The following is a 15,146-nucleotide window of genomic DNA, read 5'->3' as shown; positions in this document are numbered from 1 at the left end:
TCCACCAATTCCCCTAATATCCAAGATGCTGCTCAAGATAAAGGAAGAAAAAGCCAAGGTTATTCTTGTGGTGCCCATGTGGCCAAGACAAATATGGTTTCCTTATGTCAGCTTGCTGTTTGTCAGCCAATCTCCTCTCCCAGGATGCTGATCAAATTCATCTCCCCAATCTCCAGGTTCAAGGCGTGGCTGATAGATGGTTCAAGGGTTTAGAAACAACCCGTTCTGAGGATATGGACAGTGCTATTGCAAAGCAGGAAACAAGCCAGTCGTGTCACATATGTCCAAAAGTGGAAGAGATTCAAACACTGGTGTGACTCAAAGCCCATATCACCTACATCCTCTCCACTATCATTTGTACTCGAGCTAAAAAGGTCTGGCTTATCTCTAGGCTCTGTAAAGGTGCACCTCGCAGCTGTCATGGCCTTCCATCATATGATAGAGCGGTTTTCTGTTTTTGCTCATCCCACAACAAGAAGGTTCCTCCTGGGATTGGGTAACCTCTTTCCACAAATCAGATGCCCCACACCAGCATGGGACCTCAACATTGTACTCAGATGTCTTATGAGACCCCCCTAGGAAGCCATGACCACCTGTTCCCTTTTACACCTGTCTGTGAAAACCACATTTCTAGTCGCCAACATGACTGATCGAAGAGTAGGGGGGATAGTGACTCTAATGACATACTCCCCTTTACTTTTCTTTAAAGTCAAGGTCACCCTACATCCATGTCCCAAGTTCCTGCTGAAAATATCTTTGGACTTCCATATAAACCAATTTATTCACCTTCCAGTTTTCTTTCCTAAACCACAACAGATCAAAAGAGATGTGTCATTATACACACATGATGTCAGGAAGGCATTAGCCTTTTATTTATATAGGACTAAACCCTTCAGGAAATCTCCCAGACTTTCTCTCCATTGCGGACAGAACTAATCCCCAGTTTCCAAGCAAAGACTCTCCAGGTGGATATCAGGCTGCATTATCTACTGCTGCCAGTCTCATGATCTTCAACCTCCTTCTAGAATACAAACTCACTCCATGAGATCCCTCTCCACTTCCATAGCCTTCCTCAAGAATGTTCTGGCCACATATATATATAGAGTCGCAACTTGGACATCCATTCACACATTCTCTGAAGATTTCGCAGTCACTCATGACTCAGCGTCCAATGCCATAGAATCATAGAATCATACAATCATAGAATATAAGGGTTGGAAGGGACCCCAGAAGGTCATCTAGTCCAACCCCCTGCTCGAAGCAGGACCAATTCCCAGTTAAATCATCCCAGCCAGGGCTTTGTCAAGCCTGACCTTAAAAACCTCTAAAGAAGGAGATTCTACCACCTCCCTAGGTAACGCATTCCAGTGTTTCACCACCCTCTTAGTGAAAAAGTTTTTCCTAATATCCAATCTAAACCTCCCCCACTGCAGCTTGAGACCATTACTCCTCGTTCTGTCATCTGCTACCATTGAGAACACTCTAGAGCCATCCTCTTTGGAACCCCCTTTCAGGTAGTTGAAAGCAGCTATCAAATCCCCCCTCATTCTTCTCTTCTGCAGGCTAAACAATCCCAGCTCCCTCAGCCTCTCCTCATAACTCATGTGTTCCAGACCCCTAATCATTTTTGTTGCCCTTTGCTGGACTCTCTCCAATTTATCCACATCCTTCTTGAAGTGTGGGGCCCAAACCTGGACACAGGACTCCAGATGAGGCCTCACCAATGTCGAATATATTTGGCTCCACTATTTTATCCTCAATTCTAGACTCAATGCCGAAGTTCTATTGTCACAGGATAGGTACTCTCCATCCCAAGAGCTGGGTCACGTACAGATAGAAGAAGGAAAAAACTGTATAGCAGCCAGTTAGGTCCTGTATTCATGAATCTGTCTATAAAACATGGTAGTACGGCCTAGTGGAGTCAATCAAGCGGCCCTTCCACTCAGGGCAGTGTGGCCTAATGGCCAGAGTCAATAAAACGGCCCTTCCACTAAGGGTAATGTGGCGCAATTGCCGGAGTCATTAAAATAACCCACTTCTGTGGGATTGCATGGCCGATGGCCTGTTGGGGAAGTGAGATGCAACTTAGGGGTGTGTGGCACCCAGGGTTGGGGGACTCGGGTCCTCCCTGCTCCTTGGTGTCCCAGGCCAGGGTCCTGGCGGTGGTGGGGGTGCTCACCACTGAGTCAATGGGGATCCTCCCAAAACACGCTGACTGGCTCCCCAGTTCACTCACTAGAGAAAAGTCTAATTCCCCTGGGCTGCTTCCGACCCTTTCTCCCTCGGTGATGCTCCATGGTTCCCCCGGGTCTCTGGGATTCTCAAATGGGCTAGCACCTGCTGGCACAATCTCTTCTCCAGGCTCAACAGGCAGCCTGGAGTCCCTCTGGAGCTCTGTGTGCTGTGGCTTTGTAGTCAGGGCCTGTAGCAGCTCCCTGGAGAGAGCCTGCAGTCTGCGTCCTCTCTCTTCAGCAGCCTGCCCAGACTGAGTTGGACTACTTCCTTTCATACCCTGCCTCCAGGCTGAGCATGTGCAGCAGAGTCAGAAGGGTGGGGCTTCCTCAGCCTGCAAAGCACAGTTAACTCTTTCAGGCTGGTGTGGGGCAGGTACACCTCGTCACACCCATCCATCTGTTAGGGGTACTGCTGTGGAATCACCTGGAGTGGAGCACCCATAGGGACACTATTCAAAGAATTAGAGAAGGTTACTCACCTTGTGCAGTAACTGTGGTTCTTTGAGATGTGCCCTCCTATAGGTGCTCCACTGTCTACTCTCCTCTCCTCTGCTTCGGAGTTCTTTTCAATGAGCTTCATGGTAGAGAAGGAACTGAGGGGAGTTCGCCCACACAGCACTATATAGCCCTGGTGCAGGGCATGAGATGGGGCGAGTGCATGTGTGGGCAGGACGGACACTGCTACCTAAAATCTCTAATCTGAGGCACATGGAGTGCAAGCACATCTAGAGTGGAGCACCCATAGGGACACACATCTTGAAGAACCACAGTTACTGCACAAGGTGAGTTGCCTTCTCTTCTCAATATCTTGATTTTGGGCTGAATGCTCATATCTTCCCTCATTTTACCCTTCCCTTTTGCTATCAGTTTAACACCCTCCTGACTACTCTAACCAGCCTGTCCCCAAAGAGATTGGGTTTCCTACTGAGACGGAGGCCAGCCTAACTGTACAGTCCCCTCTCTCCACAGAAGGTGGGCCATTGTTCCAGAAATCCAAAACCCTCTGCCGCTTACAAAGCCAGCGCTTTACTTCCAGAATCTTCTGCCTTCTGTCTTCCTTTACTCATGGGACAGGAAGGATCTCTGAGAAGATCTCTTGAACACTCCAAGTTCCCTGAAGTAATCTGTTAACTGCGAGATAGAGGAATGATAGAGGTCGTGGGAATCCTTCCAGGGCAGAGGCTGCTAACTACTGAGAGGCAAGAGGCAAGGGAATTAAGTGAAGTGATTCATAGATTCATAGATTCATAGATATTTAGGCCAGAAGGGACCATTATGATCATCTAGTCTGACCTCCTGCACAATGCAGGCCACAGAATTTCACCCACCACTCCTAAAAAAGACCTCACATCTATATCTGTGCTATTGAAGTCCCCAAATTGTAGTTTGAAGACCTCAAGGAGCAGAGAATCCTCCAGCAAGTGACCCGTGCCCCATGCTACAGAGGAAGGCGAAAAACCTCCAGGGCCTTCCAATCTGCCCTGGAGGAAAATTCCTTCCCGACCCCAAATATGGCGATCAGCTAAACCCTGAGCATATGGGCAAGATTCATCAGCCAGATACTACAGAAAATTCCTTCCCGGGTAACTTGGATCTTACCCCATCTAAATGAGGGTGATGAGGCTGGGGAAGTAGAGAGACTCAGATGAAGAGGTTCTTGTGGATCATCACATGCACCAGACGAGTCTATGTAATAAATAACTTGATAGCAGAGGTGTCCCAGAGTGTGGCAAGTTTGGTTTTTTACTTGTCTATTTTGCTTCTTTTTATTGTTTGCTGGTATTATTAATTTATTATATTATTATTATTTATTATTTATTATCTTATGTTATTATTTTCAAAGGTTCAAATACCCTTAAAAGATCAAGAAAATAGAACATTCCAGAATGTTACAATGAGCCCATGACTGAAATATCCACTCCCTTGTGGGAAAGATACTGTAAGGTTCAGAGTGTATCGAGGTGACCTCTCATCCTCCCCCGCTTTTGCTAAGGGGTAATCTTGACCACAGCTAAGGGGTTCAGGGTAAGAAGAGGGCTGAGTGGTTTGAAAAGGTGTTTTGGTTCTCTGTTGTACTTAAAAAGGGGTGGCCTATCCACTTGTGGTGGGGTTTGGGGGGTGATACGGTGCATTCTGGAGGACTAGTTCTTATTTCATAGCTAGACAGATTCAGAAGAATACAATGTAGGTTTATAGGTATTCAATTATTAAAACAGGAAGCACATTCCAGTCAGTTGGGCTGAAATTATCTATAAACAGCCCCCAATTTAAGGCATTGCAGTGTTTTGGATGTCTCATACTGGGCGCCAACAATGTGAAGCACCCAAAGTCCAAGGCCACTTTTGACAATTTTGTCTTTGGTGCTCAGGCACTTTTGGCTCAAAATGGACAAGCTGTTGGCGCCATCTGCAACAATGTTGGGTGACCATCTATGAAGATATTGTCAGACATCCAAAGAGCAGAGGTAGCAAACTGCAGAAACCACAAGGCAGGATGTTGGCGGCCCGCAAGGCAGCAGGTCATGGAATAGTATTGGAGTGGTACATATGGTTAACATTTGTTACTACAAACCATTGATGGAGGGCTGTAAATTACACAGCACTTTCCAAACACAAGAGATAGGTTCTGTGCCCTGGAGAATTGAGAGTCTAACTAAGACAAAACAAACACAAACACAGAGTCAGGGCTTGGGTGGCTGAGGAACACAGGGGTGGGGGAAACATCATTGTGGGAGGTGGCAATGCATTGTGGGAGGTGCCATGATGGGCTGGTACATTATGAGGCGACTCATGGAAAGGAGGGCAAGGGAGGTTGAGGCTTAGACCCTTTGGGAATGGTCTGTTTGCCTCGGAGGATCTTTTGCAGCCTCGCTGGCCGAACTGGGGGAAATAGTTCAAATTCAATTTTTGGATCATTTTATTTTGGTTGAAATTTTGAATTATAACCAAATAAAGTTCAGTACATATGGATTAAATTATCATGGGTCCCAAGACTTTTTTTCAGTTTTGGACCAGACTTAGGCTCACTGAGGCACAGACCTGAAAGAAAAAGGCTCCCCCCCGGCCATCACAAAAGCAGTGATTTAAAGAGTCAAACCCAGAGGAGCCAGGCTCCGTCTGACCCCGTCAAGGTGAGCACAGCCCTTGGGATCCTTCTCACTGGATCCTTTCATAGGTACGCAAGTGATATGACTCTATGGGCTGTCTCTTTATGCTCTGCTGCCTCTTTATGCTCTCCCTCTATGCTGTGATCCACGGGACTGCTGTGCACTATTACTGTTATTAGTGCGACTATGGGCAGAACTAACATCAAATCATACAGGAGAACTTCCTATGTGAACCAAGCATTGTAGATGGTGTCCTCTCCCTTCTAAGGGGCCCATGGGGAGATAGCACAGCCTCTAGGAATAGGAAATATTACTGCCACTGCTGTGAAAGTTTACCCTGTTTCTAGAGCATCCAAATCCAGCTGCTCAAAACCTCTTCAAAACAACTATAAGTTACGGCACCAACTGACCAACTTCAGTCCAATCAGAATTGGACCGTAATCCCTGTAGTAATGTTGGTAACTGACCCAGTGACATTACAACCAGTGGAATTTGCTTTATAGAACTATCAGAATAAGGTGCCTACAGATATGTTTGGGAGATTTACCTGTTGGGATGGCTGCCATTTTGACAATTTAGCAGCATAGCAATCCCCTGTCTCCCAGAGGCAAGTGTAAATTAAAGGTTAGAAAACAAGATGAGAATGAGACTGGAAAAGTTGTTTAGCTCGTGAGTGAATGTAATACTCGCCCACACTCTGGTGCAGAAAGCTGAAATCTGTTAAATACACAGCAAGACAGCTTTGGCAGTGGGGGAGGGCTGGCTCAGCGGTTTGAGCATTGGACTGCTAAACCCAAGATTGTGAGTTCAATCCTTGAGGGTGCCATTTAGGGATCTGGGGCAAAAATTGAGGATTGGTCCTCCTTTGAGCAGGGGCTTGGACTAGATGACCTCCTGAGGTCCCTTCCAACCCTAATCTTCTGTGATTTACAGAAAGAATGTTGTGATTTCCTGTCTCTCCAGGCATCCTCTTTTCCCACTCCTGACGCTGCTGTTTGAGAAGTGTGAGCAGGCCACACAGGGCTCCGAGTGCATCACCTCTGCCAGCTTTGACGTGGACATTGAGAACTTTGTACACCAGCAGGAGCAGGAACACAAACCATTCTTCAGTGATGATCCCGAACTGGACAACCTGGTAAAGCCCTGGTTCAGACCAGTACCAGCCCCATTGATTTGTTTAGCATTTAGACGACAGGGTCACTGCTTTGCTCTTACACTACAGGCATCTGAACCTAAAGCCCAAAGGGCAGCAGATTAGAGAAGTCTCAGGGTGGATGTGTTTTAAGGAGCATATGCTAGACAGTGGTTTTCAAACCGGGGTACACATAATCCTAGGGGTACACGAGCTCTCGTCGGGACTGGGGGGTACGTGAGAAAAATCCTGTAATGGTGGACAAACATTTTATTTAGTAGCAAGATTTTCAGACTGTGGGGCACGCCTCCCAGGGGTGCTGGAGGAACGTTCGGTGGGGCAAGCGGCAATGCGAGATGGCTCAGTTTTTGAGCTGAGCCCCCATTGAGTTACCAGCTTTTGGTTGCATGCCCCCCACAACCCAGACAGGCTGGGTGCCCAACTGAGGTGAGTCAGGGGGTTAAGATGGCGCTCCATCCCTGAGCCCTGTGGCGTCACTGCTCACCCCCTTGAACGTTCCTCTAGGTCCCCTGAGGAGGGGCATGCCGCACAGTTTGAAAACCTCTCGAATCATAGAATCATAGAACCACAGAATAACAGAGTTGGAAGGCCATCTAGTCCAACCCCCTGCCCAGAGCAGGACCAATCCCAACTAAATCATCCCAGCCAGGGCTTTGTCAAGCCTGACCTTAAAAACTTCTAAGGAAGGGGATTCCACCACCTCCCTAGGTAACGCATTCCAGTGTTTCACCACCCTCCCAGTGAAAAAGTTTTTCCGAATATCCAACCTAAACCTCCCCAACTGCAACTTGAGACCATTACTCCTTGTCCTGTCATCTGCTATCACTGAGAATAATCTAGATCCATCCTCTTTGGATCCACCTTTCAGGTAGTTAAAAGCAGCTATCAAATCCCCCCTCATTCTTCTCTTCCGTAGACTAAACAATCCCAGTTCCCTCAGCCTCTCCTCATAACTCATGTGTTCCAGTCCCCTAATCATTTTTGTTGCCCTTTGCTGGACTCTCTCCAATTTCTCCTTCTTGTAGTGTGGGGCCCAAAACTGGACACAGTACCCCAGATGAGGCCTCACCAATGTCGAATAGAGGGGAACGATCACGTCCCTTGATCTGCTGGCAATGCACCTACTTATACACCCCAAAATGCCATTGGCCTTCTTGGCAACAAGGGCACACTGTTGACTCATATCCAGCTTCTCGTCCACTGTCACCCCTAGGTCCTTCTCTGCAGAACTGCTGCCTAGCCATTCGGTCCCTAGTCTGTAGCAGTGCATTGGATTCTTCCATCCTAAGTGCAGGACTCTGCACTTGTCCTTGTTGAACCTCATCAGATTTCTTTTGGCCCAATCCTACAATTTGTCTAGGTCCCTCTGTATCCTATCCCTACCCTCCAGCATATCTACCACTCCTCCCAGTTTAGTATCATCTGCAAACTTGCTGAGGGTGCAATCTACACCATCCTCCAAATCATTAATGAAGATATTGAACAAAACCGGCCCCAGGGACTGACCCTTGGGGCACTCCGCTAGATACCGGCTGCCAATTAGACATGGAGCCATTGATCACTACCTGTTGAGCCCGACAATCTAGCCAACTTTCTACCCGCCTCGAAGCTGTGGCTCAATGGAAGGCAGAAATCTGGGGTGGCACATGTCACCTCTGCCTATCTGAGATGGGGTATGCGGTAGCCTACATTATTTGTAAAGAAGTATTCAGTTTAAAAAGTTTGAAAATCACTGTGTTAGAGCAATGAGGAGTCTGGATACGCTTGGCAATTGTGATTTTTCGAAAGGAATAATTATAATTCTTTGTCTAAAATTTATAGAAACAGTTTAAGAACATAAGAACGGCCATACTGGGTCAGACCAATGGTTAAAGCTGCAAGTCTGTCATGGAGGTCATGGAAGTCATGGATTCCATTACTTTCCGGGATGTCTGTGACTTCTGCAGCAGCCAGTGTGGCTGGCCTGGGGGCAGCTTGAGCAGCTCGGGCAGCCCCTGGGCCAGCCGCACTGACCACTGCAGGGGCAGTCTCAGGCCACCGCACCCCCCCAGCAGCAGTAGGTGTTTCGGTGTAGGAAGGGGCTCAGGGCTCGGGTGCAGGCGTGGGTGAGGGCTTTGGGCAGTGCTTACCTCGGTGGAGGGGGAGGGCTCCCCAGAAACAGCAACATGCCCCTCATCTGCTAGACATAGGCGCGGCCAGGCAGCTCTGCACTCTGCCTCCACCCGCAGGCGCCACCCCACAGCTCCCATTGGCCACGGTTCCCAGCCAATGGAAGCTGCAGAGTTGGCGCTTGGGGCAGCGTGCGGAGCCCCATGGCTGCACCTCTGTCTCAGAGATGAGGGACATCATGTCGGTGCTTCTGGGGAGCTGTGCAGAGTCGGATAAGGAGCCTGTCAGCCCCGCCTGCTCCCCCCCAGCAGCACTGGGGATCCCAGGCTACAAACTACCGCTCGCCATCCCTCAGCACCAGCAGGGATCCCAGGCTGCATGCCACTGCCCCCGCGAGCACCCGCAGTGTCCCCAGTCCTCTCCCCCAGAGCACCCGCAGCACCCCTGGCTCCCTCACCCAGAGTACCCGCAGTGCCCCTGGGCCATCCTCTGCCCCAGATGACCCAAGTTTTAGTTAGGGGTATATAGTACAAGTCATGGACTGGTCACAGGCCCTGAATTTTTGTGTACTGCCTGTGACCTGTCCATGACTTTTACTAAAATACCCATGACAAAAACCTAGCCTTATCAATGGTCCATCTAGCACAGGATCCTGTCTTCCGAGAGTGGCCAATGCCAGATGCTTCAGAAGGAATGAACAGGGCAATTATCGTGTGATCCATTCCCTATTGTCTCCTCCCAAATTCTGGTAGTCAGAGGCTAGGGACACCAGAGCAGGGGGTTGCATCCCTGGCAATCATGTCTAATAGCCATTGATGGACCTAACCTCCATGAATTTATCTAATTATTGTTTTGAATCTGGTTAGAGTTTAGGCCTTCACAACATCCCAATGAATTCCACAGGTTGACTGTGCATTGTATGAAGAAGTACTTCCCCTTTTTTTTTAAACCTGCTGCCTATGAACTTCACTGGGTGACCCCTGATTCTTGTGTTGTGTGAAGGAGTAAATAACACTTCCTTATTCACTTTCTCCACACCAGTCATGATTTTATAGACCTCTACCAGATCCCCCCTTAGCTTTTTCATCTCTGCTCATATGGAAGGTGTTCCATGCCCTTAATCATTTTTGTTGCCCTTCTCTGTACCTTTTATAATTTTAATATATCTTTTTTTGAGATGGGGCAACCAGAACTGCCCACAGTATTCAAGACGTGGGCATACTCTGGATTTATAAAATGGCATTATGATATTATTGTCTTATCTATCCCTTTCCTAATGGTTCCTAACATTGTTAGATTTTTTGACAGCCAGTGCACATCGAGTGGATATTTTCAGAGAACTATCCACAATGATTCAAAGATTTCTTTCCTGAGTAGTAACAACTAATCTAGACCATTTTGTATATTTAGTTGGGATTATATTTTCCAATGCACATTGATTTGCATTTATCAACATAGAATTTCATCAGCCATTTATTCATTCCCTTTGTTTCCTATCTTTTAAACAGTTACTGACCCATGAGAGGACCTTCCTTCTTATTCCAAGCCTGGTTACTTTACTTAAGAATCTTTGGTGAGGGACCTTGTCAAAGGCTTTCTGAAAGTCCATGTACATTATATCTGCTGGATCACTCTTGTCCACATAGTTGCTGACCACTTCAAAGAATTCTAATAGATTGGTGAGGCATGATTTGCCTTTACAAAAGCCATGTTGACTCTTCCTCAACAAATCGCGTTCAATCTGTGTGTCTGATAATTCTGGTTCTTTACTGTAATTTCAACCTCTTTACCTGGTATTGAAGTTAAGTAAGCCACTGGTCTGTAATTGCCAGGATCACCTCTGGAGCCCTTTTTAAAAATTGGTGTCACATTAGCTACCCTCCAGTCATCTGGTACAGAAGCTGATTTAAGTGATAGGTTACATACTAGTTAGTAGTTGTGCAGTTTCATATTTGAATTACTTCAGAACTCTTGGGTGAATACCAAGTGGTCCTGGTGACTTATTGCTGTTTAATTGATCAGTTTGTTCCAACATCTCAATCTGGGACAGTTCCTCATATTTGTAACCTAAAAAGAGTTGCTTGGGTGTGGGAATCTCCCTCACATCCTCTGCAGTGAATTAATTTAGTTTCTCTGCAATGGCCTTATCTTCCTTGAGTACTCCTTTAGGACCTCGATTGTCATAGGATATCAGGGTTAGAAGGGACCTCAGGAAATCATCTAGTCCAACCCCCTGCTCAAAGCAGGACCAATCCCCAATTTTTGGCCCAGACCCCTAAGTGGCCCCCTCAAGGATTGAACTCACAACCCTGGATTTAGCAGGCTAATGCTCAAATCACTGAGCTATCCCACCCCCTCACCTGTGATATACTGGTTGTTGACAGACCTACTGCTTCTGACATACTTTAAAAAGTTGTTGTTGTTAGTTACCGAGTCTTTTGCGAGTTACTCCTCAAATTCTTTTTTGTCCTGCCTAATAATGCTTCTATGCTTGATTTGCCAGAGTTTATGCTCCTTTCTAATTTCCTCTAATTGACTTCCAATTTTTTAAATATGTGTTTTTGCCTCTAACCACTTCCTTTACTTTGTTGTTTAGCTATGGTTGCACTTTTTTAGTCTCTTACTGTGTTTTTTTTTAATTTGGGGTAGCCTCTCTTATGGTGTTTTTTAAAAGTGTCCATGCAGCTTGCAAGCATTTCACTTATGTGACTGTACTTTTTAATTTCCATTTAACTAGCTTCCTCATTTTTGTGTAGTTCCCCTTTCTGAAGTTAAATGCTACAGTGGTATTCCCTACTCCCACAAATATGTTAAATTTAATTGCATTATGGTCACTATTACTGCTATTAAAAGCGACAAACTGCACTGACCTTCACACACATGAGGCAAATGACTGACTGTTCCGAAGGCAAGAGGACTCCACTTTAGTCATTTAACTGGTTCTACCAATAGCCCCTGCTTTATCTAGCAAGTGCAAATGTGTGGTTTAAAAATATAAGTGCCCTGACAATCAGTAACTTGCTTCTGATTTATTAAATTAGTTTTTGTGTCTGATTGTTAGCAAACTGTAATTTTTGGTTTGTAAAACTTTCCAGATAAGAAACCGTAATGACATGATCTCTCTGCCTTTGGCAAACTGGATTTACTGCCAGTACCTTACACACTGTTAATCAGTGGTTATCTTAAGAAATGTGAGCAATTTCTCAAAGTTAAAGTTTCCTTGTATACTAATCTCTAGATCCCTGCCTTTCACAGCTTTCTACCTGCATTTTCAAGGTGGAAATTGCAGTCACAGTTTGGCAGATTTTACTTGCCAGTGATATATATAAAGAACAAGAAACGCTTTCTTACTGAAGAGTTTTGTAACAACTTTGCTCTTCTTACTCCTGAGTTTGTTCCCAATGCTATCAGCTGAAAAGAAAGCCAAACTAGCTCTCTTCTTCTTCAAGTGATTGTCCCTATTGTGTTCCACTGGGGTTATGCATGCGCACTATGCACTCAGAGTCTGAGAGTTTTGAAAGTTGTGTTCATTGGTCTGTGCACATACCCTGGCTCACCTCGTGCTTCCGACCAACGCAATAAAGGGTGGGTTGGACCAACTGCTTCTTCAGTTCCTTCTCATTGCTGCATGGTCTGCATTGGAACCTTCAGTTTCCTCATCTCTGATGTTGTTCTAAATAAACAGTTGTAAATAGTTTTATTAATTAGTAGTTTTACCAGTTTGAATAGTTTTAATAATTGTAGAGTAGATTACAGGGGTCTTCCCTGCACTTCCGCATTTGGGTATCGGACTATGCCCAGTACTATGGGCTTCAAACTCTGTGCCCCCCCCGCCCACTGTCCTCCTCGGTCAGCGATGACCATCAACACTGCGTCTACTGCCTGGGAGAAGTTCACATTGCTGCTCGGTGCAGTATCTGTCAGTCCTTCCCCAGCCGTACCCGAGAAGGGTGGGCACTTTGCCTCAGCAGATATCTCATGGGATGACCATGGGACCCCAGTTGGATCCAGGCTTGGAACCCCCCCACCTCCTGCACATTGACCTGAATCAGCAAGGAGTGAGCCTTCTGCTATGAAGTCGAACTCTAGTGCCAGAGAATCCGCCCCCACAGATCCATTGCAGGACCTAGTTGGGACATTAAGAGAGATTCTGATAAGCATGGGTCTAAAGTCTTCCTCTCAGTCCACTCTGACAAAAAATCAGATGTTCCATCCACCAGCTGTGCCCATGAGGATTTAGTGTGTCCTAAGTCCCCAGAAACAAGGTGCTCTAGCGGCTCCAGGCTGGGCTGTATCGGTACTGCCATCCCGCCTCTTCACGAGACCTGGGACCCTCTGGCACCAGTGACGTCCAACTACCCGTCAAGGCTGAATCCCCACTCTGGCACTCGGAGTGCAGAAGGTGGAGGCCCGCAAGGATTTAAAAAATTAATACTGGCCACTCCAGGCTTGTATTAAACTCCCAAGGTTACAGCTTTTCTCTGACTCTGGCTTGGTAAACGCTGCAACCACCCAAATGCAAAAAAAAACCCTTGAACCCAGGAAGGAGCACTTGGGAATTCCTCCCTGTGGGGTACCCTCAAGCCCTTTCACCCCCCTCTGGGGAAGAGCTGAGAAAGAAAACAAAGGAAATTAGCTGTGGCTATCAGCTAATCAAACAACATGCACAAACCTCTTAGGACACCAAAATCCTGTTCTTTAAAAAGGTAAATTTTATTAAAAACAAAAAGGGAAAAAATACAGACAGCTGCAGCGGCACAGGAGCCAGTAAACAGAGCTGTAAACAGGAGAGTTTGAGCAGGAGATCTGTTGGAGGAAAAGGTTTTCTGTTGGAGGAGGTTTTCTGTTGGAAGAGAAGGCTAACAGGACTTAGGTGAGAGGGCGATGACAGACACAGAGGCAGCAGTGGTAGTGACCCAAGCAGTGGAAGACACAATGAAGATGACTGGATGTAGAAGCTGCGGCATGTACATAATCCTGGAGCGGGGACCTGAAAAGAGTTTCATCTGCATGAAGTGCTGCCTGATGGAGCTGATGGAAGAAAAGATCCGAGGATTGGAGATGCAGGTGGAAACTCTGGTCGAGTTTAGAAGGGGGTTTGAGCGGACGATGGAGCAAAGACATGAAGAGGCCAAAGGGAAAAGCTCAGACTTGCAGATGGAAGCAGGACCAAAGAACTCTCAGGGGACACTGCTGGGTGAGGAAAGTGGGCAGCTGAAACATATGACTAAAAGAACCAGGCAGAGGCAAAGACGGGCTAGAGAAGGAGCAACAGAGCTCAGGAACAGGTTTGCGGAGTTGGAAAATGAAGAAGGGGCACAGCAGGTGGTCACAGAAGGTGAGAGGGCAAGGAAGAAGAGAAGAGCAGCTAGTCCCATAGGAAGAGGGCAAGAGTCAATGGAGATAACACCAAATATGAGCCCCAGGAGGATACAGGATGGGTTGAAGAGGATTGCAAGGGACAATAGGAATCGAGAGGACTTGCAGCCAGAAGGAACAGGGGATAGAATGGAGAATCGCACCATCACCAGCAAAAGGCAGGTCTACGTGATTGGAGACTTCTTACTGAGAAGACTAGACAGGCCTGTAACAAGAGCTGATCCAGAGAACAGAAGGGTGTGCTGTCTGCCGGGTGCTAAGATACGGGATGTGGACCTGAGGCTGAAGAGGATCCTAATGGGAGCAGGAAAGAATCCACTGATTGTCCTTCATGTGGGAACAAATGATATGGCTAGATTGTCGCTGGAACATATCGAGAGAGACCATGCCAGGCTGGGGCGGACGCTTAAGGAATTCTGCCTGTTCCTAGAGAAGGGCAACAAAGGTGTGACAAGATTATGATGCTCAACAGATGGCTCAGGCAGTGGTGCTATAAGGATGGCTTTGGGATGTATTGCCACTGGGAAGCATTCATGGGCAGAGGACTGTTCTCCCGGGGTGGACTTCACTTCAGTAAGGAGGGAAATAGACTTCTAGGATGGCACAACTGATCAAGAGACCTTTAAACTAGGAATCTGGGGGAGATGGTTGGGAGATGTCCAGGTAATATCCACACTGGATTTTAACATTGAGAGGGAAGAAAACAAAGTAAGAAAGGATACAGTCGTGGGTGGGAGAATGGACATAAGGAGGAAGGGTAGTGTACAAACCAGTCTCATAGGTGATGCTGGTGGTAGAATGTCCGTGCCTAATCGGGTAAAGAATGTGAGCGAGGCCAAACAGCAAAAATTAAGTTGTTTGTACACTAATGCGAGGAGCCTAGGTAACAAAATGGAGGAACTAGAGCTACTGGTGCAGGAAGTGAAACCAGATATTACAGAGATAACAGAATAATAATAGGGCTCAGATTTTCCTAAATGCGATAGCTGATGGATTCCTTCACCAAGTAGTTGCTGAATGGACAAGAGGGGATGCCATTTTAGATTTGGTTTTGGTGAGTAGTGAGGACCTCATAGAAGAAATGGTTGTAGGGGACAACCTTGGTTCGAGCAATCATGAGCTAATTCAGTTCAAACTAAATGGAAGGATAAAGAAAAATAGCTGT

General features: G+C 46.6%; 1 protein-coding gene across 13 annotated transcripts in view; it reads left to right on the top strand.

Moving 5' to 3' along the window:
• PKNOX2 (PBX/knotted 1 homeobox 2) overlaps nt 1-15,146 on the top strand; it is a 753,686-nt gene that overhangs the window by 506,784 nt on the left and 231,756 nt on the right. For all 13 annotated transcript variants that reach the window (XM_048827274.2, XM_048827271.2, XM_048827275.2 and 10 more), the window contains one exon: nt 6,304-6,475. In XM_048827274.2, the coding sequence (XP_048683231.1) occupies nt 6,304-6,475 (172 nt within the window). The remainder of the gene's footprint in view (nt 1-6,303; nt 6,476-15,146) is intronic.

Source organism: Caretta caretta, chromosome 22 (genome assembly GCF_965140235.1).
Source record: "Caretta caretta isolate rCarCar2 chromosome 22, rCarCar1.hap1, whole genome shotgun sequence".
In the NCBI taxonomy this organism is placed as follows: Eukaryota; Metazoa; Chordata; order Testudines; family Cheloniidae; genus Caretta; species Caretta caretta.
Note: the sequence above shows the minus strand (reverse complement) of the source record. Positions and strands in the feature narration are given on the sequence as shown.